Raw genomic sequence first — 24727 nt, 5'->3', positions numbered from 1 at the left:
AAGAGTTGACATGATAGCACAAACTGACTGGCACTCAGGCTAGCAGAGGTAAATCTAACAGTGACACGATCTTTGGTTAATGATTAGTTGTTACTCTAAGGAAAACATGTTTTCATCATTCAGTGTGTTATAGCTGGAACCCAGGCCATACAAACCCATTCAAGAAGTTTGTTAAGTATAAAACAGATATTAGATCGTTCAAACATTATTTCAATTCAAAGGGTATAGGTCCTAACTTTATTCACAAGTCATTTGTACTTTATAAGAATAATTAAATATGCACATTTCAAACAATAACAGTAGTTACAAGAGCCAAATGACATGATATGAAGAGCTGTTGTCTCATAACTTTTCCCTGCATATGCCTGAGGTGCATACAGCTGCTGTGACACCCCATGACCACCAGGGGGCTACAGATGGTGAGAATCTGATGTTCCAGGTCATATTTTCGGCAGCCACACTGCACATATTAGGGGACAGCTCAAAAATAATGGCTGGAATGAGTGGATGGAATGGCATCAAGCACATTGAAACCATGTGTTTGATACTATCCCATTACTATGAGCCATCCTCCTCTCAACAGCCTCCACTGCTTATCAGGGACTGAATTAATATATATAAACCATCTTACATCAGCACTCCTACTCAGAGGCTTTCTGAATATGGGCACAGATCTCACAACGCCTGAAAAAGTGATTCACTGTGTCACATATTTGGGATGGGACCCAGGCAAGGAACTTTGAACTAGTCATAAAAAGGTAGAAGAGAGTGTTGTGTGAGCATATTTACATCATTACAGAAAAGGCACGAGTGGTAGGTGTTGGTTCATGGGTTTTGTCCTGGTTGATTTACTTTGTTCTCAAGGAGAGAGAGAGAGAGAGAGAGTGTGTTTATGTACATGGAAGCTGAGGCAGAGATTCAAGGTGGATGATTTGAAAATCGGGAGCAGGTACGTAGGTCTACTTGAGGAGCTTGTTGGCTCGCTGGTTGGCTTCATCGATACGTGCTTTGTTTCTGTCCGCCTGAGGGGGGGGAGACAACACACACACCAGGTGAGTGGTGGCTCAATATCAACATGACTCTTTCTTAGTGAAACAGAAGGCCGTCTGACAGTAGAGCCCTATGTTAGGCATCCTCGTGTACGGTACACAAGACAAATATACTGTACCACACCCAAGAAAAAGCTACTGGTCACAAAGACCTTCGTCAGAGCATACTAGAAGCACAAGCATTTCGCTACACTCACATTAACATCTGCTAACCATGTGTATGTGACAAATAAAATTTGATTTGATTTAGTATAAGCCCCACAACATGGTATCATAAGCTCTAGGAGTGTAAGGCAGTGTATGGAGAACACAAGCCCAGCCATGACGACAACCCACCTTTTCTGTGATGCAGTCGATGTGTTTGTTCTGCTTGTCTAGCTCAGAGCCCATGTCACTGGCCATGTTCTTCAGGTTCCCTATGATGCTGCCCACCTGATCCAGGTTCTCCTCCATCTCATCCTCCCGAGCATCGTTGGTAATCCTGGGGGAGTTAAGGGGCCACATGATCGCACATATCTACTATTCTCACACAGTGTCAAAACACAATCATGAGACTATTTGCCCTTGCTTGATAACCCTAACCGTGTGGTGTTTTCAGATCTGAAAGGACTGGGTAAGTAGAAGCTATGTTGTGGAGTTTCCACCACATTCCCTCCACCTTACAGATCTGAAAGGACTGGGTAAGTAGAAGCTATGTTGTGGAGTTTCCACCACATTCCCTCCACCTTACAGATCTGAAAGGACTGGGTAAGTAGAAGCTATGTTGTGGAGTTTCCACCACATTCCCTCCACCTTACAGATCTGAAAGGACTGGGTAAGTAGAAGCTATGTTGTGGAGTTTCCACCACATTCCCTCCACCTTACAGATCTGAAAGGACTGGGTAAGTAGAAGCTATGTTGTGGAGTTTCCACCACATTCCCTCCACCTTACAGATCTGAAAGGACTGGGTAAGTAGAAGCTATGTTGTGGAGTTTCCACCACATTCCCTCCACCTTACAGATCTGAAAGGACTGGGTAAGTAGAAGCTATGTTGTGGAGTTTCCACCACATTCCCTCCACCTTACAGATCTGAAAGGACTGGGTAAGTAGAAGCTATGTTGTGGAGTTTCCACCACATTCCCTCCACCTTACAGATCTGAAAGGACTGGGTAAGTAGAAGCTATGTTGTGGAGTTTCCACCACATTCCCTCCACCTTACAGATCTGAAAGGACTGGGTAAGTAGAAGCTATGTTGTGGAGTTTCCACCACATTCCCTCCACCTTACAGATCTGAAAGGACTGGGTAAGTAGAAGCTATGTTGTGGAGTTTCCACCACATTCCCTCCACCTTACAGATCTGAAAGGACTGGGTAAGTAGAAGCTATGTTGTGGAGTTTCCACCACATTCCCTCCACCTTACAGATCTGAAAGGACTGGGTAAGTAGAAGCTATGTTGTGGTGTTTCCACCACATTCCCTCCACCTTACAGATCTGAAAGGACTGGGTAAGTAGAAGCTATGTTGTGGAGTTTCCACCACATTCCCTCCACCTTACAGATCTGCAAACATTTTAAAAAAGGGCAAAGGGAGCAAAAGCAAGTTGGATCAATCTGATCGTTTGTAACTAGGTGTGTATTATACAGTTGACTGGCTTCACCCACCTCTTGATGTAGGGTCCAGAGCCCCCCATGGGCTGCTGCTGGTTGGCTTTTCCGTTATGAATGCCCGGGGGTTGCCTGGACACCACCGAGCCATCCCCTCCCTCTCCTGTACCATCACCTGTTCCCCAGGTACGCTTGTACTTGGAATCATGCTCTATGGATGTCACCCTGAGGGAGAATCAAGTCGGTCCGTTAAATCATTAGTCAGTCCATCATTCAAGTCAATCAATTCAGTCCGTCAATCAGGGGACAACTTCAGGGGAAGAGAGCTTCCACCGGTGCCACGTAGCACCTTCGTAGACAAGGTGACGGGTGGTAACTTTACAAACAAATGCTCAATCATGGCATCACGGGCCATTAAGATTAAGGGTATCATTCTAAATTGAAAAAAAGGGTGTATTTTGTGTTTTTTATTTCACCTTTATTTAACCAGGTAGCTAGTTGAGAACAAGTTCTCATTTGCAACTGCGACCTGGCCAAGATAAAGCATAGCAGTGTGAACAGACAACACAGAGTTAGTTACACATGGAGTAAACAATAAACAAGTCAATAACATAGTAGAAAAAAATAATCTATATACATTGTGTGCAAAATGCATGAGGAGGTAGGCGAATAATTACAATTTTGCAGATTAACACTGGAGTGATAAATGATCAGATGAACATGTGCAGGTAGAGATACTGGTGTGCAAAAGAGCAGAAAAGTAAACAAATATAAACAGTATGGGGATGAGGTAGGTAAATTGGGTTGGGTGGGCTATATACCGATGGACTATGTACAGCTGCAGCGATCGGTTAGCTGCTCAGATAGCAGATGTTTAAAGTTGGTGAGGGAGATAAGTCTCCAACTTCAGATTTTTGCAATTCGTTCCAGTCACAGGCAGCAGAGAACTGGAATGAAAGGCGGCCAAATGAGGTTTTGGCTTTAGGGATGATCAGTGAGATCCACCTGCAGCGCGTGCTACGGGTGGGTGTTGCCATCGTGACCAGTGAACTGAGATAAGGTGGAGCTTTACCTAGCATAGACTTGTAGATGACCTGGAGCCAGTGGGTCTGGCGACGAACATGTAGCGAGGGCCAGCCAACTAGAGCATACAGGTTGCAGTGGTGGGTGGTATAAGGTGCTTTAGTAACAAAACGGATGGCACTGTGATAAACTGCATCCAGTTTGTTGAGTAGAGTATTGGAAGCTATTTTGTAGGTGACATCGCCGAAGTCGAGGATCGGTAGGATAGTCAGTTTTACTAGGGTAAGTTTTGCGGCGTGAGTGAAGGAGGCTTGGTTGCGAAATAGATGATGAGTTGGAGCGCAGAATTATTTATTTATTTCACCTTTATTTAACCAGGTAGGCAAGTTGAGAACAAGTTCTCATTTACAATTGCGACCTGTCCAAGATAAAGCAAAGCAGTTCGACACATACAGAGTTACAAATGGAGTAAAACAAACATACAGTCAATGTTACAGTAGAAAAATAAGTCTATATACAATGTGAGCAAATGAGGTGAGATAAGGGAGGTAAAGGCAAAAAAAGGCCATGGTGGCAAAGTAAATACAATATAGCAAGTAAAACACTGGAATGGTAGATTTGCAGTGGAAGAATGTGCAAAGTAGAAATAAAAATAATGGGGTGCAAAGGAGCAAAATAAATAAATACAGTAGGGGAAGAGGTAGTTGTTTGGGCTAAATTATAGATGGGCTATGTACAGGTGCAGTTATCTGTGAGCTGCTCTGACAGCTGGTGCTTAAAGCTAGTGAGGGAGAAGTGTTTTCCAGTTTGAGTTTTTGTAGTTCATTCCAGTCATTGCCAGCAGAGAACTGGAAGGAGAGGCGGCCAAAGGAAGAATTGGTTTTGGGGGTGACCAGAGAGATATACCTGCTGGAGCGCGTGCTACAGGTGGGAGCTGCTATGGTGACCAGCAGCCAAGAAGTGCTCAGTATATGTGGGAACTCCTTCAAGACTGTTGTAAAAGCATTCCAGGTGATGCTGGTTGAGAGAATACCAAGAGTGTGCAAAGCTGTCATCAAGGCAAAGGGTGGCTACCTTGAAAAATCTCAAATATATTTTGATTTGCTTAACACTTCTTTGGTTACTAAATGGTTCCATGTGTTATTTCATAGTTTTGATGTCTTCGCTATTATTATACAATGTAGAAGATAGTAAAAATAAACCCTAGAATGAGTAGGTGTGTCCATCATTTTCACTGGTCCGGATGTACTACTAAATCTCATTGATAAATTATTAGATACACAAGTTTTTGAAATAGATAGGTCACTATAATTCTAGGGCCACCCGCGAGTGATGGTCACATGGGAACTGTTGGAATACCCGCCCAACATAATATAATAATAACATAATAATTGAATTGTTTCCACAAGGTCATGTGAGGTGAAATGTTTTTTTTAAATTTTCATTTAATTTTACCCCCTTTTCGTGGTATCCAATAGTTACTATCTTGTCTCATCGCTACAAATCCCGTACGGGCTCGGGAGAGACGAAGGTCGAAAGCCACGCGTCCTTGGAAACACAACCCAACCAAGCCGCATTGCTTCTTAACACATTGGCTTCCGGGTTGGATACGCGCTGTGTCGGAGGAAACACCGTGCACCTGGCGACCAGGTTAGCGTGCACTGCGCCGGGCCGCCACAGGAGTCGCTAGTGCGCAATAAGACAAGGATATCCCTAGCGGCCAAACCCTCCCTAACCCGGAGGAAGCTAGGCTAATTGTGGGTCGCCCCATGGACCTCCCGGTCGCGGCCGGCTGTGACAGAGCCTGGGCTCGAATCTGTCTGGTGGAACAGCTAGCACTGCGATGCGGTGCCTTAGACCACAGCGCCAACCGGGAGGCCCATGAGCACGTTGTTTTGACCTCATGTCACTAAAGCGGTAAATTGGAAGCATAAACAGAGAGCGGGCCTTCTTGTTCTTTACAAGATAGAAATGTAAACATTCTAAGAAACAGAATCAACATTACAAGAACAAAGTACAACACAGAAAGTCACATGACTCATTTCCAGAAGTGAGAGAGAGAAAAAAAAACTGACGTGCTACGCTTGTGTTATAGTTTGGTGGTAAGAGGGGTGTCCAGTACCTGTCACAGGGGCAGACACAGAGGCCACAGCACTTGGACAGGTCAGTCAGGTTCTTCTCAGCCTTCCTCATGTCCTCGTTGATCTGGTCCATACCCTCCTCTGTACGTCTCAGTTGCTCTGTCATGCAACCAGGACAAAACAGCAAAGACCCATCTCAGGGAAATGAAACACTAAAACCATATTAATTGATTTATTTAAACCAAGTTACAAAACTGGTTTTAACAATAAGATGTTCTGTAAAAAAAAAAAAAGATGTCATTCTTAAGAGCTGGTGCTCTGTAGTGAACTCCGACTCACCTCCCTGTTGGTCCAGCATGTCGATGGTGTTGACACCAGTCTCCCTGGTCTGAACACAGGTCAAGCACCACATTAGGAATTCAAAGACCACAATGCAGCTAACTTCAGCAACACAGAAATATGCTGAAGTAAAATATAAAACACAACATGTAAAGTGTTGGTCCCATGAGCTGAAATAAAACATCCCAGACCTTTTCCAAACACACAAAAGAAATCTCAAAAATTTTGTGCACAAATTTGTTTACATCCCTGTTAGTGAGGATTTCTCCTTTGCCAAGATAATCCATCCACCTGACAGGCATATCAAGAAGCTGATTGAACAGCATGATCACTACACAGGGGCGGCAGGGTAGCCTAGTGGTTAGAGTGTTGGACTAGTAACCGGAAGGTTGCGAGTTCAAACCCCCGAGCTGACAAGGTACAAATCTGTCGTTCTGCCCCTGAACAGGCAGTTAACCCACTGTTCCCAGGCCGTCATTGAAAATAAGAATTTGTTCTTAACTGACTTGCCTGGTTAAATAAAGGTAAAATAAAAATAAATAAAAAGGTGCACCTTGTGCTGGGGACAATAAAAGGCCACTAAAATGTGCAGTTGTCTCCCACCACAATGCTACAAATCTCAAGTTGAGGGAGTGTGCAATTGGCATGCTGACTGCAGGAATGTCCAACAGAGCTGTTGCCAGTGAATTTCTCTACCATAAGCCACCACCACCCTCATTTTAGAGAATTTGGCTTGTACGTACAACCAGCCTCACAACCACGTGTAACCATGCCAGCCCAGGACCTCCACATCCGGCTTCTTCACCTGCGGGATCGTCTGAGACGAGCCACCCGGACATCTGATGGGATGTGCAAATCCACAGTTTCAAGGTTTCTGACAGTTTGTGCAGAAATTCATCTCAGAGAAGCTAATCTGCGTGCTCTTTGTCCTCAAGAGTCTTGACCTGACTGTAGTTTGATGTCGTAACCAAATTCACAGGGGACAAAGACACAACTTCGATGGCCACTGGCACGCTGGAGAAGTGTGCTCTTCATGGATCAATCACAGTTTCAACTGTACCGGACAGATAGCAGACAGCGTGTATGGTGAAGTTTGGGCGAGTGGTTTGCTGATGTCAACGTTGTGAACAGAGAACCCCACCGCCACCATGGGGCAATGTATGGGCAGGCATTAGCTACGAACAATGAACACAATTGCATTTTATCGACAGCAATTTGAATGCACAGCGATACTGTGACGAGGCCCAGTGTTGTGCCATTCCTCCGCCACCATCACCTCACGTTCCAGAATGAAAATGCACGGCTCCATATCGCAAGGATCTGTACACAATTCCTGGAAGCTGAAAATGTCCCAGTTCTTCCATGGTATACATACTCACCAGACATGTCACCCATTGAGCATGTTTGGGATGTGCTGGATCGTCGCACAGCCATTGAAGAGTGGGACAACATTCCACAGGCCCCAGTCAACAGCTTGATCCTGCTGCAGACCAGATACTGACTGGTTCTGATCCACAGGCCTTACCTTTCATGCATTTGTATTCCCAGTCATGTGAAATCCATAGCTTAGGGCTTAATTCATTTACTTAAATTGACTGATTTCCTTACATGAACTAACTCCGTGAAATATTTGAAATTGCTAAAATATTTTTGTTCAGTGCACTTCTTTCTGTATGTATTGACAGAGGGCTTGTGTTGGGCTAGACTGTTAGAGCAATAACAACGTTTGTCTCACCTCCTCGGCCATCTGTAGCATCCGCCTGGTGCACTCCAAGGACTGTAGAGGACAAAATAGACACAATAAGGTCTTATTGTAAGGTACCACTAGGTAATAGGCTCAGCCAGAAGAGGACTGCCTGGTTCCTCTCTAGGCTTCTTCCTAGGTTCCTGTTTTTCTAGAGTTTTTCCCTGTGATTCTACATCTGCATTGTTTGCTCTTTTGGGAGTTTTAGGCTGTGTTAAAAACTTATTGACAACTGTTGATGTAAAAAAGTGCTTTATAAAATATATAAAATACATTTGATTGATAGCGCAATAGAGTGTTACTTAGCCTGTAGAACATGACAGCTGAACAGACACAAATGATAGACACCTTACAGAGTCCTTTATCCTTGTTTTGATTGAGTCTTTCAGGGGTACAGACATACACGAAAAAAAGGCTCTAGACTAGAGCCTAGGTAATTTGAAATGCTTCTTGGGTAGTACTCAATTCCCAGGACAGGCGCAAAGCCTATTGTGAATTGTTCTAATTTTAAAATCTGTTAGGTGAGCCCGACACATGGTTCTCTATTTAACAGGCCCACAGAGACTCAGATCTTAAGTAGTTGACATATGGCTGAACTGTGCCTGGTCAGGTAGATTAACCATCTCCCACAGAGCAGCAGCACCGTCCCACAGAGCAGCAGCACAGACCCATAGAGCAGCAGCACAGTCCCACAGAGCAGCAGCACAGACCCACAGAGCAGCAGCACAGACCCACAGAGCAGCAGCACAGTCCCACAGAGCAACAGCACCATCCCACAGAGCAGCAGCACAGACCCATAGAGCAGCAGCACAGACCCATAGAGCAGCAGCACAGTCCCACAGAGCAGCAGCACAGACCCATAGAGCAGCAGCACAGTCCCACAGAGCAGCAGCACAGACCCACAGAGCAGCAGCACAGACCCACAGAGCAGCAGTACAGTCCCACAGAGCAGCAGCACAGACCCACAGAGCAGCAGCACAGTCCCACAGAGCAACAGCACCATCCCACAGAGCAGCAGCACAGACCCATAGAGCAGCAGCACAGACCCATAGAGCAGCAGCACAGTCCCACAGAGCAGCAGCACAGACCCATAGAGCAGCAGCACAGTCCCACAGAGCAGCAGCACAGACCCACAGAGCAGCATCACAGACCCACAGAGCAGCAGTACAGTCCCACAGAGCAGCAGCACAGACCCACAGAGCAGCAGCACAGACCCACAGAGCAGCAGCACAGTCCCACAGAGCAGCAGCACAGTCCCACAGAGCAACAGCACCATCCCACAGAGCAGCAGCACAGTCCCACAGAGCAGCAGCACAGTCCCACAGAGCAACAGCACCATCCCACAGAGCAACAGCACCGTCCCACAGAGCAGCAGCACAGTCCCACAGAGCAGCAGCACCAGGTCACATGACAACGTTATGATGGAATGCAGTCAGTGCAGGCGAGTCAGGTGAGACGCCCTATTAATAACATGACTGAAAGGCGTAGCCTACAGCAGAGAAGGTAGAGGGGGAAATGATTACTCGGGGCATGACGACGTAATCAGCATGAACTGTTATACCATATCACCTCAACATAGAGTTGAAAATGATTAACCCCCTCGGACACATTTCTAAGCCTGCTTTGTGTCCGAACCATTCATACCCATCTCTATCTGTGTGTGTGAAGGGTTCCTCCCAGGATCATTTAAGGTGGTTCTGATTATTGAGGGGGGTGTCCCAGAGGGGGGCTGTGCTCCCGTTTGGGTTGAACACCTGTAACTGACTGTTCCTAAAATCTAGAGCCTTAAATGATAATCACCATTTTTCAAATGGTCAACCGAACAGGGACCATGAGAGCCAGGCAAGAGTCATTCACAGTGAGTGTGTCACCAGGTCTTGAATTTCATGAATCCCCCCCCCCAAGAGATGCCCAATCCAAATCCACCAGGGCACCACAAGGCCATTAACCAAAATAGACCATTAAGTTGATTCCAAAAATCAAAACAACCAAAACAACCAGCAATTGAATCAACACATGCTAGAAATATGGTACTGTTAACAGTTGATGTTACTCTTCAATAACACAGACCCCAAAGCATATCGGGGGGGGGGGGGGGGGGGGGGGGAGAGAACAAATCATGATGGGTGGTAGATGGTAGCTGCATGCTCCCCTGTCCTCATTGATTCTGAACAAAGTAACAGGATGTCATTTAACCCCCCACCCTTTCCTGTGGTTGACCAATTAGAGGTCCTTGCAGTACAACTGGGTCAATGGCCAAATAAGTTCTGCTCCTGACTCAACATGCAGACGATTCAGGACTGACAGCTTTACAGACCAATGGAAATAGTTGTTTTTCAGTTCATCGTTAATTCTAGTCCTCTAGTCCCCTGCATTGTTTATTTATCGTCGACATATTATTACAGTCCCAAATACTAAACTTTTCACTACTTCAATACATTTGGACTATGTAAAAAAGTGCTGTAATTTCTAAAACGATTCACCCGATATGGGTGAACATAGCCTCAAATGAAAGCTGACAGGCGGCACTAACCGCAGCGTCATTCTATCTTTTCAAATTCAAAGTGCTGGACTACAGAGCCAAATTAAGAAGAAAAAACACAGTACCAGTCAAAAGTAGATTCAATTTGATTTGTATTCGTCACATGCGCCAAATACAACAGCTGTACAGACAGTTTGTTAACAAGACATTTGTGGAGTGGTTGAAAAACGAGTTTTAATGACGCCAACCTAAGCGTATGTAAACTTCCCACTTCAACTGTATCATACAGTGCATTCAGAAAGTATTCTGACCCCTTGACTTTCCACATTGTTAATGTGGACCCCATCAATCTACACACAATACCCCATAATGACAAATCAAAAACAGTTTTTAAAAAATACACACTGCTCAAAAAAATAAAGGGAACACTAACACATCCTAGATCTGAATGAATTAAATATTCTTATTAAATACTTTCTTTACATAGTTGAATGTGCTGACAACAAAATCACACACAAATTATCAATGGAAATAAAATTTATCAACCCATGGAGGTCTGGATTTGGAGTCACACTCAAAATTAAAGTGGAAAAACCACACTACAGGCTGATCCAACTTTGATGTAATGTCCTTAAAACAAGTCAAAATGGAGGCTCAGTAGTGTCTGTGGCCTCCACGTGCCTGTATGACCTCCCTACAATGCCTGGGCATGCTCCTGATGAGGTGGCGGATGGTCTCCTGAGGGATCTCCTCCCAGACCTGGACTAAAGCATCTGCCAACTCCTGGACAGTCTGTGGTGCAACGTGGCGTTGGTGGATGGAGCGAGACATGATGTCCCAGATGTGCTCAAATGGATTCAGGTCTGGGGAACGGGCGGGCCAGTCCATAGCATCAATGCCTTCCTCTTGCAGGAACTGCTGACACACTCCAGCCACATGAGTGTCTAGCATTGTCTTGCATTAGGAGGAACCCAGGGCCAACTGCACCAGCATATGGTCTCACAAGGGGTGATCTCATCTCGGTACATAATGGCAGTCAGGCTACCTCTGGTGAGCACATGGAGGGCTGTGCGGCTCCCCAAAGAAATGCCACCCCACACCATGACTGACCCACCGCCAAACCAGTCATGCTGGAGGATGTTGCAGGCAGCAGAACGTTCTCCACGGCGTCTCCAGACTCTGTCACATGTGCTCAGTGTGAACCTGCTTTCATCTGTGAAGAGCACAGGGCGCCAGTGGCGAATTTGCCAATCTTGGTGTTCTCTGGCAAATGCCAAACTGCATGGTGTTGGGCTGTAAGCACAACCCCCACCTGTGGACATCGGGCCCTCATACCACCCTCATGGAGTCTGTTTCTGACCGTTTGAGCAGACACATGCACATTTGTGACCTGCTGGAGGTCATTTTGCAGGGCTCTGGCAGTGCTCCTCCTGTTCCTCCTTGCACAAAGGCGGAGGTAGCGGTCCTGCTGCTGGGTTGTTGCCCTCCTACGGCCTCCTCCACGTCTCCTGATGTACTGGCCTGTCTCCTGGTAGCACCTCCATGCTCTGGACACTACGCTGACAGACACAGCAAACCTTCTTGCCACAGCTCGCATTGATGTGCCACCCTGGATGAGCTGCACTTCCTGAGCCTCTTGTGTGGGTTGTAGACTCCGTCTCATGCTACCACTAGAGTGAAAGCACCGCCAGCATTCAAAAGTGACCAAAACATCAGCCAGGAAGCATAGGAACTGAGAAGTGGAACTGCAGAACCACTCCTTTATTGGGGGGTGTCTTGCTAATTGCTTATAATTTCCACCTGTTGTCTATTCCATTTGCACAACAGCATGTGAAATGTATTGTCAATCAGTGTTGCTTCCTAGGTGGACAGTTTGATTTCACAGAAGTGTGATTGACTTGGAGTTACATTGTGTGTTTAAGTGTTCCCTTTATTTTTTTGAGCAGTGTATGTATGTATGTATGTATGTATGTATGTATGTATGTATGTATGTATGTATGTATGTATGTATGTATGTATGTATGTATATATATATATATATATATATATATATATATATATATTTTGTTTTACATAATTATTCAGACCCTTTACTCTGTACTTTGTTGGAGCACCTTTGGCAGCGATTCTTCTTGGGCAAGCTTGGCACATCGGTATTTGGGGGGTTTCTCCCATTCTTCTCTGCAGATTCTCTCAAGCTCTGTCAGGTTGGATGGGGAGCGTCGCTGCACAGCTATTTTCATGTCTCAAGAGATGTTCGATCGGGTTCAAGTCCGGGCTCTGGCTGGGCCACTCAAGGACATTGAGACTTGTCCTGAAGCCACTCTTATGTTGTCATGGCTGTGTGCTTAGGGTCGTTGTCCTGTTGGAAGGTGAACCTTCGCCCCAGTCTGAGGTCCTGAGTGCTCTGGAGCAGGCTTTCATCAAGGATCTCTGTGCTTTGCTCCGTTCATCTTCTCGATCCTGACTAGTCTCCCCACAGCATGATGCTGCCACCACCATGCTTCACTGTAGGGATGGTGCCCGTTTACCTCCAGTTGTGACGCTTGGCATTCAGGCCAAAGAGTTACATTTTGGTTTCAACAGACCAGATAATCTTGTTTCTCATGGTCTGAGAGTCCTTTAGGTGCCTTTTGGCAAAACTTCAGCGGGCTGTCATGTGCCTTTTACTGAAGAGTGGCTTCCGTCTGGCCACTCTACCATAAAGGCCTGATTTGCTGAGTGCTGCAGAGATGGTTCTCCTTCCTAAAGTTTATCCCATCTCCACAGAGGAACTCTAGAGCTCTGTCAGAATGACCATTGGGTTTTTGGTCACCTTCCTGACCAAGGTCCTTCTCCCCCTATTGCTCAGTTCGGCCGGGCGAACAGTTCTAGGAAGTCTATCAATATTTTAAGTTAAACGTTCTCATCGGTTGCATCAGATGCAACTGTACATAAAAAATGTGTATGAATTTGGGTTCTATCATCCTACAACTATCCCAGAGTCTGTTTGGAATATTTCTCACACAGAACGACAAGCCACAAGGTGGCACAGCCCCCCTCAGATTATTTGGGGAGAACCCTGATGTGTGGTACATTAGGCAGGTTACTATGACAGTTTACCCCATGCCATGTTGGACTAAACCCAGTACATAGGTATCAGTCGGTCAAGTCAGGCAGCAAGGAGAGAAAGAGACAGACAAACAGGTAGGTAAGAGATACAGATAAATCAAAATGGCGGGGGTCACTGTCATTTCAATCTGTTTTCATTGGGAAACCAGTGTTTCTAAGGGACTTGCTTGCAGTTCCTACCGCTTCCACCAGTCTTTAGAAATTGGTTGAGGTTTTTCCTTTGTGTAATGAAGAAGTACGGCCATCTTGAATGAGAGTCACTTGAAGTGGACTGTCTGAGAGAGGCACGTGACCAGAAAAGTAGTGTCAGTTTGTTTTCTTTTTGTATTGAACACAGATCATCCCGTCTTCAATTTTATCGATGATTTACGTTTAAAAATACCTAAAGTTGTATTACAAAAGTAGTTTGAAATGTTTTGGCAATGTTTACAGGTAACTTTTGAGATATTTTGAAGTGACGTTGGAACGCGCCAAATAAATTGACATTTTGGATATATATGGATGGAATTAATCGAACAAAAGGACCATTTGTGATGTTTATGGGACATATTGGAGTGCCAACAAAAGAAGCTCGTCAAAGGTAAGGCATGATTTATATTTTATTTCTGCGTTTTGTGTCGCGCCTGCAGGGTTGAAATATGCTACTCTCTCATTGTTTGCTGTTGTGCTATCATCAGATAATAGCATCTTATGCTTTCGCCGAAAAGCCTTTTTGAAATCTGACATTTTGGCTGGATTCACAACGAGTGTAGCTTTAGTTTGCTATCTTGCATGTGTGATTTAATGAACGTTTGATTTTTATAGTAATTTATTGGAATTTGGCGCTCTGCATTTTCCCTGGCTTTTGGCCAAGTGGGACGCAAGCGTCCCAGAGAGATTAACAGAACAGTACACAAACTTAGATCTGAATAAATTATTTTCTTAGATGTGCTCAGCAAAGCGTAAGATACAGTGCCTTGCGAAAGTATTCGGCCCCCTTGAACTTTGCAACCTTTTGCCACATTTCAGGCTTCAAACATAATGGCCAAGTCAAAGTCCAGACCTGAATCCAATCGAGAATCTGTGGAAAGAACTGAAAACTGCTGTTCACAAATGCTCTCCATCCAACCTCACTGAGCTCGAGCTGTTTTGCAAAGAGGAATGGGAAAAAATGTCAGTCTCTCGATGTGCAAAACTGATAGAGACATACCCCAAGCGACTTACAGCTGTAATCGCAGCAAAAGGTGGCGCTACAAAGTATTAACTTAAGGGGGCTGAATAATTTTGCACGCCCAATTTTTCAGTTTTTGATTTGTTAAAAAAGTTTGAAATATCCAATAAATGTTGTTCCACTTCATGATTGTGTCCCACTTGTTGTTGATTCTTCACAAAAAAATACAGTTTTATATATTTATGTTTGAAGCCTGAAATGTGGCAAAAGGTCGCAAAGTTCAAGGGGGGCGAATACTTTCGCAAGGCACTGTATTTTCCCCCATCAACGTGTTACTGCTTCTCTATAGGAGTTGACACAGGAGCGAAGCTAATACTGCCACATAACACTTCCCCCATTCCCAGCATTCCTATAGTGTCTCCATGGATACGGGTGGCAGCTGTACCTCATCGGTCACTTGGTTGGCCCTCACGGTGATCTCTTCCGCTGACATATCCGCCATTTTACTGCTGTCGAAGTTGGAGGCTCCTCCTGTCACACCAAGCTCTACACTCTGAGGCCTGGGGGAGAGAGGGGTGGCCGGATAGAAGGGCCGAGAGAGAAGGGTTCAAGGGGAGAGAAGGGTTCATAAGTTAAGTTTCAAGAATACAGATATCCATTTGAACATGACTGAAAGGTACCATTGAACTTTGCGGACAGAATCAACATACTATGTAACTTTACAAAAAAACAATGGTTCAACTTTCGTCTCAACAAAGTGGGAAAATTAGATTCCTTTCCTGGCAGCAGAGGGGTCTATGGGGTTTGAATGTTGTGTGGAAAAGGAAACAAAAAAAGTTGACCGACGGACAAATGAGCAGCATTTTTCTGTGCCTACAGACAGCAGTAGGCTAGTTCCTTGTCAGTACCATAATGGCTTGGTGTCATTATGCAGACAGCACGGTTACAATGAGGAGGCTGGTGATAAGGAGAGGCTGATAGAGAAATGAAGATGTGTTTGAAACATCATTAACATGCCAGTCAGGAACACACAGCACTGAATGATGAAACGCTTGGTGTGGACAAGCTGCACCAGATTCTCCACCATGACAGAGTGTTTTTAGACACGTTTCAGTGTGTCCAATATCTAAAACTAGCATACGGCTTAGAATGTAGTGATGGGGGCAAACAATTATACAGTTTGTCAACTATTTACCGTCAAAAATGTAGCCTAAGTCCCAATATTATTCATATTTCTCCAGTTGGCTGTACCTGCACCAAAACTCCAGTATTTTTCCTCCACAGCTTGTTCGCCATCTCCTTTTTAAACGAGAAGCCAATTTGTTTTACACTTATTTCCATAACTGATCAAAACTCGTTTTCTCATGGCTCTCTCTAGTCCCTCTGCAGTAGACATATGGTGAGCAATACGTTCGAAACATCATATCGCAATAAACTCACAGTATTGAATATTTAAGTTGTGTATATTGTTTAATTTGATGAAATTATTTTATTTCAAGTAATCATCTCTATAGAGCTGCTGCCTATGCGGTCTGACAAAAGTCACTATTTTAGTAGTTCAAAGTATACTAACCAAAATATAAAATGTAACAATTTCAAAGATCGATGTCCTTATATGAATTGTACAGTTAATTGAAAGAACTGTATTAGGTCCTAATCTATGGATTTCACATGACTGGGCAGGACTGCAGCCATGGGTGGTCCTGGGAAGATATAGGACCAGCCACTGGGGAGCCAGGCCCACCCACTGGGGAGCCAGGCCCACAAAAGAGCTTGAAAAACAGACAGAATGCTGTTTAACCTCTTGAGACTAGGGGGAAGTATTTTGATGTTTGGATAAAAAACGTACCCATGAAACTGCCCATTTCTCAGGCCCAGAAGCTAGAATATGCATATAATTGGCAGATTAGGATAGAAAACACTAAAGTTTCCAAAACTGTCAAAATATTGTCTGTGAGTATAATAGAACTGATATTGCAGGCGAAAACCTGAGGAAAATCCAACCAGGAAGTGCTGTTTTTCTGAAACCTCTGTTCCATTGCATGCCTTCCCTCAATTTAAAGGGATATCAACCAGATTCCTTTCCCTATGGCTTCCACATGGTGTGAACAGTCTTTAGGCATAGTTTCAGGCTTTTATTCTGAAAAATGAGCGAGAATGATCACATTGCGTCAGTGGATAGCTGTGTGTCTGTAGCTGTGTGTCTGTGTGTGTGTGTGTGTGTGTGGGGGGGGGGATAAATGAACTCTAGACCAACTTTACTCCACACACAGAGACACAAAGCTCTCCCCCGCCCTCCATTTGGCAAATTGCCATAGTTCTATCCTCCCGATTCCAGCTTACAAGCAAAAACTAAAGCAGGATGTACCAGTGACTCACTCAATACGGAAGTGGTCAGATGATACGCTACAGGACTGTTTTGCTAGCACAGACTGGAATATGTTCCAGGATTCATCCAATGACATTGAGTATACCACCTCAGTCACCCACCTTCATCAATAAGTGCAATGACAACGTCGTCCCCACAGTGACCATCCCAACCAGAAGACATGGATTACAGGCAACATCCGCACCGAGCTAAAGCCTAAAGCTGCCGCTTTCACAGAGCGGGACACCAATCTGGACGCTTATAAGAATTCCTGCTATGCCCACAGACGAACCATCAAAACAGGCAATGCAGCAATATAGGAGTAAGATTGAATCAGACTACATCAGATGTGGCTGGGTTTGCAAGCTAGTTTGGACTACAAAAGAGAAACCCAGCCGTGAGTTACCCAGTGTTGTGAGCCTACCAGGCGGCCTAATGACTTTTGTGCTTGCGTCATGGCAAGCAACACTGAAGCATGCATGAGAGCCTCAGCTGTTCCGGTCAACTGTGTAATCACGCTCTCTGTAGCTGATGTGAGCAAGACCATTAAACAGGTCAACATTCACAACGCCGCGGGGCCAGACGTATTTCCAGGACGTGTGCTCAGAGGAAGCACGGACCAACAGGCAAGTGTCTCCTCTGACGTTTTTAGCAGATGACCATAGTCCCTGTGCCCAGGAAAGCAAAAGTAACCTGCCTAAATGACTACCTCCCTATAGCACTCATGTCAGTAGCCATGAAGTGCTTTGAAAGGCTGGCCATGGCTCACATCAACACTATTATCCCACAAACATTCCAATTCGCATACCGCCCCAACAGATCCACTGATAATGTCATCTCAATCGCACTCAACACTGCCCTTTCCCACCTGGACAATAGGAACACCTATGTGAGAATGCTGTTCATTGACTACAGCTCAGCTGTACCAACACAGTCGTGAAGAGAGTACACAAAACCTATTCACCCTCAGGAGACTGAAAAGATTTAGCATGGGTCCTCAGAACTGAATGTGTTCAACTGAAGTGCGTTTTCCGCATTTAATCCAACCCCTCAGAGGGCCCGGGGAACCGCCTTGCTCAGGGGCAGAACGACAGATTTTTACCTTGTCAGCCTGTATATAGCCTCGCTATTGTTATTTTACTGCTGCTCTTTAATTATTCTGTTACTTTTTTGGTGTGGGGGGGGGGGGGGGTGTATTTTTCTTACAACTGCATTGTTGGTTAAGGGCTTGTAAGTAAGCATTTCACTGTAAGGTCTACCTACATCTGTTGTATTCGTCGCATGTGACAAATACAATTTGATAATGAAATTGTGTATGGATTTTTGTATGTTTTCCAGATACATGGATCAAGAGGGACAACACCTTTACAACCAGTTCCTGATGTCAGTCCCTGATGGCAAGGCAGACACCGTCATTGCCGCCATCAAGGAGATGCTCCATCAAAAAGATACCAACAGAGAAATTGTACGGCCTGGGCACTGATGCGGTTGCAGTGATGACTGGTAAGGACTACAAAGCTTTAGAATTAACTTATTTAAAAAAATATATATATATATACAGCATGTCTGGAGATAAATTGGATGCGCGCTGTGTTAAAATAAGCAGTGCGGCTTGGTTGGGTTGTGTTTCGGAGGACGCGTGGCTTTCGACCTTTGTCTCCCCGAGCCGGTATGGGAGTTGTAGCGATGAGACAAGATAGTAACTACTAACAATTGGATACCACGAAAAGGGTGAGAAAAGGGGGTCATTATTAAAAAAAAAAAAAGCTGTGTCGTTGGCTAGCTCCTTAACAGTGTATTGATGAGAGCGCACATGTTCTATGCCATGGATGTATCCAAATAAATTACACTAGAAAACAGCTTAAACACCGACTGGGTCGCGTCTCTGGCAACCCAACCAATAGAACGAATGACCAGCCAGCTTGGGTAGCACCCCAATACTTATGTCGGGACTATATCTTGTGGTAGGATGAAATAGTATGAATAAATCATCCAAAATAACGTTAATGAAAATTTGTCAATCATTATTTGTTATATGTTGGTAACCCGTTGTATAAACGTGATAATGACCTCGAAGCCGGTGTTTGGAGGATATGTTGGCAAAGTTTGCCAGGCCTCGACTTGATCTCGGGCCTAACACCCGTGCCAATATCCTACAAACCCGGCTTCGAGGGCATTATCACTTCAATACCACAGCCTTTCGTGCCTTACTGCTTAAATACATAACCCTCAAAGTGGCTGTGCCGACATTGTATGAGTTAGCTAAGTAGCTGGATATGCTGGACGTCAGTTGGCAAGAAGTTTACAAGTTCAGTAGCGAACTCGTTTATTGTAACAAGAGCGAGCAAGGTGATCGCAGACAGACTAACAACACCCAACCAATGAGTTGTTAGCTAGCCTAGATAGCTGGCGAAGTTAAACTAAAATTGGTGAAAAAGTTGTCGAGGGTAACCTGTAATACAGAACTGAGTTGCAATACCTTGAAAACATTGTTAACAAAGTTTACTTGCACTGGACTAACTTAGTTATTTCGTATGACGTAAATAAAAAGTTATTCCTGTAAAGTTTTTTTGTACTGTTGGCTAGCTCAAGGTGCCACTATGCGAGCAGTGGACGCTAGTTCCTCTTCAACACAACTCAGTCGCATAAAACTCCCCGTCAGATGATAATTTGACTGATGAACACATACTGAAAGACGGTTGTCTTCTGAATGACAGCTACTTACTGCTAAGCTTCTCAAATAGAAAGGACTCCTCTTTTTGGTTATCTGTACGTGATATTTGCAATTTCTGAAATTCCTTTAGATGGTGTCGACGAAGCGCATATCCTGTTTCCACAAGTGGAGGAAAGCGATTTTGCGCATGCGTTGGAGCGCACCTAAAACAACAGCGTTTCTGTAGCCTTCTTCCCACACAGCAGAAGTTGTGGTTATTGTTTTGACCTTTGATCACAAGTTGATTATATACCAAATAAATCTTATATTCCTGTCAGTTGAACTTAATATGAAACATCAATTTTCTAAAAAAAATTGTCAGTCAACTAATTTCTACCACTTCTCTCAAAAAATATATATACTTTTGAGCCCTTATGAACGAAGCCTTAATGCGTTGGCATTTGTATTTCGGAATGCCAAGGAAATGAATGCATTTTTAATCAAGTTCCTCCTTCTGTTCTTCAAGAGTGCATTGATGGGAAAAGTAAGTAAGTGGTGAGCTATCTCATGAATTAATATGATGTATTTAGGTGAGTGGACACCTGCAGGGTGGGCAACTCCAGTCCTCGAGGGCCTGATTGGTTAAAATATGTAATAATTAAGTAAGCTTTATGCAACATATTTTTGTGTGAACCCGTTACACCTCTTTGTTTGTCTGAAATCTAAGAAAACCCCACCATACATAAAAAAAAAAAACATTTGTGGTGGCTGTTATCCTCATTGTTTTTCTTCCAGTCCCACACACCACCCATATTCAAAGAGCACCGTATACCAAAAGTCCCCATGGCCTTATAGATTTTATCCATTTGAGTGCACATAGTTTTTTTTACTCTAATATTCTTCTCTATATATTTCCCATATTGCAATTCTTTCTGGAAAATCTATCCCTGGCCTTTTGCTCTATTTAAAAACCTGCACATTTGATTTTATTTACTGTAGTGGCGCAGTGGTCTAAAACACTGCATCTCAGTGCAAGAGGTGTCACAGTACCTGGTAAGAAGGCTACATCACATTCGGTTGTGATTGGGAGTTCCGTAGGGCGGTGCACAATTGGCCGAGTGTTGGCCGGGGTAGGCCATCATTGTAAATAAGAGTTTGTTCTTAACTGACTTGCTGCCTAGTTAAATAAAAACAAAAGTACTGTTGGCTACTTACCTACATAACCCATTAGAGGGTGCTAAATGACCTTATAACGAACCTGGTAAGCACATTGCTCTTTCTGGTGGTGGGTAACAAATGGAATGCCTTTAAGTTGCCCTTAAAAGGATTGATTACCTGTATTGGAGAAACACTGAATATCATTCACGGTTGTGAATTAGGTAGAGTAAACTGATAGTTCAGGTATAGGCTATATGTTATTAATTGCAAATGTTTGCCACTGTCAGTCTTCATTAAAAGTTGAATCAAAACATGAAAGGAATGACAGATGAACTGCATTCCATGACTAACAACAAAAACAACTTTTCATGTTCAACTTCGAGAAGCCATTCTACCCGGTTTGGCTGTTCCATAGAAAGCAGTAGTTATAGATTATATGTTACTTGTTACTTCTTGATAATTACTGAGTCATTATATTCACTCTATTATGTCATGCTTAATAATGCCAGCCAGCCAGTCACAGAACTCGTGATTCTACAATCACCAAACCTTTAGACAGCAGTATTCTCATCCTGTTCTGCTGAGTCCTGCTGCTGAGTGCATTCATTTGGCACCAAATGGAAGAAAAGGGACTAAAACAGTGAGGGACTACCTGGACATGTCCAATAAGAATAGTGTATTTTAATTTTCTGTTGCACAACATTTTAAAACATTTGCCATTGCACTGTAAAAAAAAAATATATATATTGTACAATTGTAAGGTTACCAGCTGCAATAGGATTGTGAGTTTGGTCAACATTTTTACACAACATTTTTGTTGAGCAAAGGCACAATCCTATTGCAGCTGGTTGCCACACATTTAACTTATATTTTATTTTACAGTGTGCATGCACTACTGAATACAATCCTGACCACAGGGTGACTCTGGGTGGGGCTTCAGGCTTGACTTTCCGCTGAACACGTAGTAGAGAAGTACAGTCAGGAGTGGAAAGTTTAAGCTCAACACTAATAGTTTGGAATGGGAGTTGGCTGTGAGAGTTTGAGGGATGTGAGCTGTTGATGTGATTTTTTTTTCTCTCTCTCTTTACAGTTCTGTATTCCTTTTCTCATGGCCTTCGTGACCAGATCAGCTGATGGTGTGTGTGTCTATGCGTCACAGGAGTTTGGTGGAACCTTTTTTGGGGAGAACGGGCTCGTTCTAATGACTGGAGCAGAATAGATGGAATGGTAACAAATACATCAAACACATGGTTTCCAGGTGTTTGATGCTATTCCATTTGCTTTGTTCCGGACATTATTATGAGCCCCCCCTCCCCCCTCACCAGCCTCCTGTGGTGTGCGTGTTCTTGATAACTACTCCACACACTGTAACAATGGGAGTTAATACACTAAGTAGCTTCCATCGTCTGGCAGGGTCTCTGTTACTCCCCTATCATGGATTAGGGCAATATATCAGGCTTAATTTACGGTAAGGTGCTCTATTTCTGTACAACTTGAGTGTTAGGGCCGGGGGAAAATAGTGCACCTATGTGTTTGCTGTCTACAGAGTTGTTGCACAATCATAGTAGCGGGAAGTAGTTTTGGGGGTGGGGGTGCTGTGATTTTTTTTGCAGAAGGGGTGGGGATGCGCTGAAGAAGTTTATATCAGTCTGCTAATACAGGACTAGTAAAGGCCCAGTGCATCACTTTTCTGCATTTTCTGCATTATTTAATGTATTTGAATGTATTTGAGAGTTTACCAGCATTTGTAATTTGAGTCTGATAATTATCTGTACAAAACAGTTAATCTGATAATACCTGTGGAATATAAAAATACTTGCTTGATATGTTTTTCTTTAAATACTTTTCAAATACAATTAATTTCTATATGAAAACTGAAAGGATATATTAATTACTTTTTAGTAGACACTCTTATCCAGAACAGCTTACAGTAGTGAGTGCACAATGATTCATACTTTTTTGTACTGGTCACCTGTGGGAATCAAACCCACAACACTAGCGTTGCAAGTACTATGCTCTACCAACTGAGCCATCACCACATCACATTCGATCACATCACCACATCATCATCACATCACCACATCATCACATCACCACATCCCCATCACATCACATCATCACATCACATCATCACATCATCACAAACTACCTGACGTCTCAATGTGCTCTTACTGTTACTGTTTTGTGCCTTGTTTTGTAAAGTCTACAGGTACAGGTACAAACCTAGATGACCTCCTTCATACTTTTTTGTACTGGTCACCTGTGGGAATCAAACCCACAACACTAGCGTTGCAAGTACTATGCTCTACCAACTGAGTCATCACCACATCACATTCGATCACATCACCACATCATCATCACATCACATCATCACATCACCACATCCCCATCACATCATCACATCACATCATCACAAACTACCTGACGTCTCAATGTGCTCTATTACTGTTTTGTGCCTTGTTTTGTAAAGTCTACAGGTACAAACCTAGACCTCCCTAATCATTTATATTAAGTGGTTTGTAAGGATGGTAAATTAATACTGCACAAAAAGTGGTTGTTTTCCATGTTATTGATTTAAGATAAATATTCCATTTGATGTGGATGTTTTGAGTCTTTGCCCATAACTTCGCACCTTTTTATGTAAATGTTTGAGTACAGCATTTGGATCTTTCTGGATTCCATTAGTATGAAAATCGGAAAGAAAGGCACAGGGCAAAAACTCTTATAATTCCAACAATTAAATCCTGCAATTAAATCTTAATTACATTTTGTTGTTGTTGTTGCCAGCACTACAGACTTCTATATAGGTCCACTATTTTTTATTTATTTAAATTTTACCCCTTTTTCGTGGTATCCAATTGTTGTAGTAGCTACTATCTTGTCTCATTGCTACAACTCCCGTACGGGCTCGGGAGAGACGAAGGTTGAATCCGATACACAACCCAACCAGCCGTACTGCTTCTTAACACAGCGCGCATCCAACCCGGAAGCCAGCCGCACCAATGTGTCGGAGGCTACATGCACCTGGCAACCTTGGGCGCACTGCACCCGGCCCGCCACAGGAGTCGCTGGTGCGCGATGAGACCCCTACCGACCAATCCCTCCCTAACCCGGACGAAGCTAGGCCAATTGTGCGTCGCCCCACGGACCTCCCGGTCGCGGCCAGTTACGACAGAGCCTGGGCGCGAACCCAGGGACTCTGATGGCACAGCTGGTGCTGCAGTACAGCCCTTAACCACTGCGCCACCCGGGAGGTCGACTATTACTAGTAAAGGACCAGTGCACTACTTTTGTGTTCCCCAATGTTTTTGTTAAAATAATGTTTTTCTTTCTTCAATTCAGGGGGTGCTGTAGCTACTACACAATAAGTATAGTATGTCTCACACACTCTTACCTATCTTTCACACTATCTTTCCTTCTCCCATTTTCTCTCTGTCTTTGTATCTCTGTTTCTGTGTGGATGTCTCAATAAAGAGTGTCAAAAGTCAAGGTCCCCCTTTCTCTCTCTCTCTCGCTCTCTCAAATCCACTGCCCAGCAGGGGTCACACACTCCACTAACAGGAAGCACCTGCTTTGTTACGCTTGGTTGCTTTAGATAAACAAAGAGAGGAAAAGCATTTGTGCAGATTTCGTTTAGATTTTCAATGACTGCTCACTCAAACAGCCAAAGTAATTGCACTGGCTGAAACTCCAAAAAGGTCCATACAATTATTCTATGAAGATTCAAATACAATACTTCTATGGGCAGGTTTGTTGAGAAGTGGGGATTGAGATGAGGAGTGTAGACTGGGTAGCTCGCATCCAAAATGAACTATGGTGTGAAACGGAGCGAATAGAGTAAAATTGAACAATTCAGTTTGAAGGGGGGTAAGAATGCCATTGTGCAGTGTTCACTAGTGAAACCGACCACATGCTATAGAACCCTACATTCCCCGGGTCTGGGTTTGAGGGGAGAGTAAAGCTGGTTCTGGATCTGTTTAAGCACC

At 43.9% G+C, this 24727-nt stretch overlaps 1 protein-coding gene across 1 annotated transcript; it reads right to left on the bottom strand.

Moving 5' to 3' along the window:
• Positions 1–208: 208 nt before the first annotated feature.
• Positions 209–20167, bottom strand: LOC110505824 (synaptosomal-associated protein 23). Its single transcript, XM_021585279.3, has 8 exons — positions 19656–20167; positions 15008–15122; positions 7811–7852; positions 6076–6124; positions 5778–5895; positions 2690–2857; positions 1386–1530; positions 209–1022 (listed from the first exon to the last, which is right to left on the bottom strand). Exons 2-8 carry the CDS (start codon positions 15062–15064, stop codon positions 960–962), a joined length of 642 nt encoding a protein of 213 aa, XP_021440954.2. The 5' UTR covers positions 15065–15122; positions 19656–20167; the 3' UTR covers positions 209–959.
• Between the last annotated feature and the right edge of the window lie 4560 nt (positions 20168–24727).

The sequence above is a fragment of the Oncorhynchus mykiss genome, chromosome 25, assembly GCF_057628025.1.
Source record: "Oncorhynchus mykiss isolate SJ-2025 chromosome 25, ASM5762802v1, whole genome shotgun sequence".
In the NCBI taxonomy this organism is placed as follows: Eukaryota; Metazoa; Chordata; class Actinopteri; order Salmoniformes; family Salmonidae; genus Oncorhynchus; species Oncorhynchus mykiss.
The sequence above is the reverse complement of the archived record's forward strand: the minus strand, read 5'-3'. Positions and strand labels throughout refer to the sequence as shown.

What these genes read in the sequence shown, in the direction of transcription:
- LOC110505824 (XM_021585279.3), bottom strand. Translation starts at nt 15,064, where the DNA reads ATGGCGGATATGTCAGCGGAAGAGATCACCGTGAGGGCCAACCAAGTG. An exon ending in TGTGTCTGCCCCTGTGACAG is followed by an intron (nt 2,858 to 5,777) that starts GTACTGGACACC and finishes ATTCTCCCTCAG; the next exon opens with GGTGACATCCATAGAGCATG. An exon ending in TCGACTGCATCACAGAAAAG is followed by an intron (nt 1,023 to 1,385) that starts GTGGGTTGTCGT and finishes CCCCCCCCTCAG; the next exon opens with GCGGACAGAAACAAAGCACG.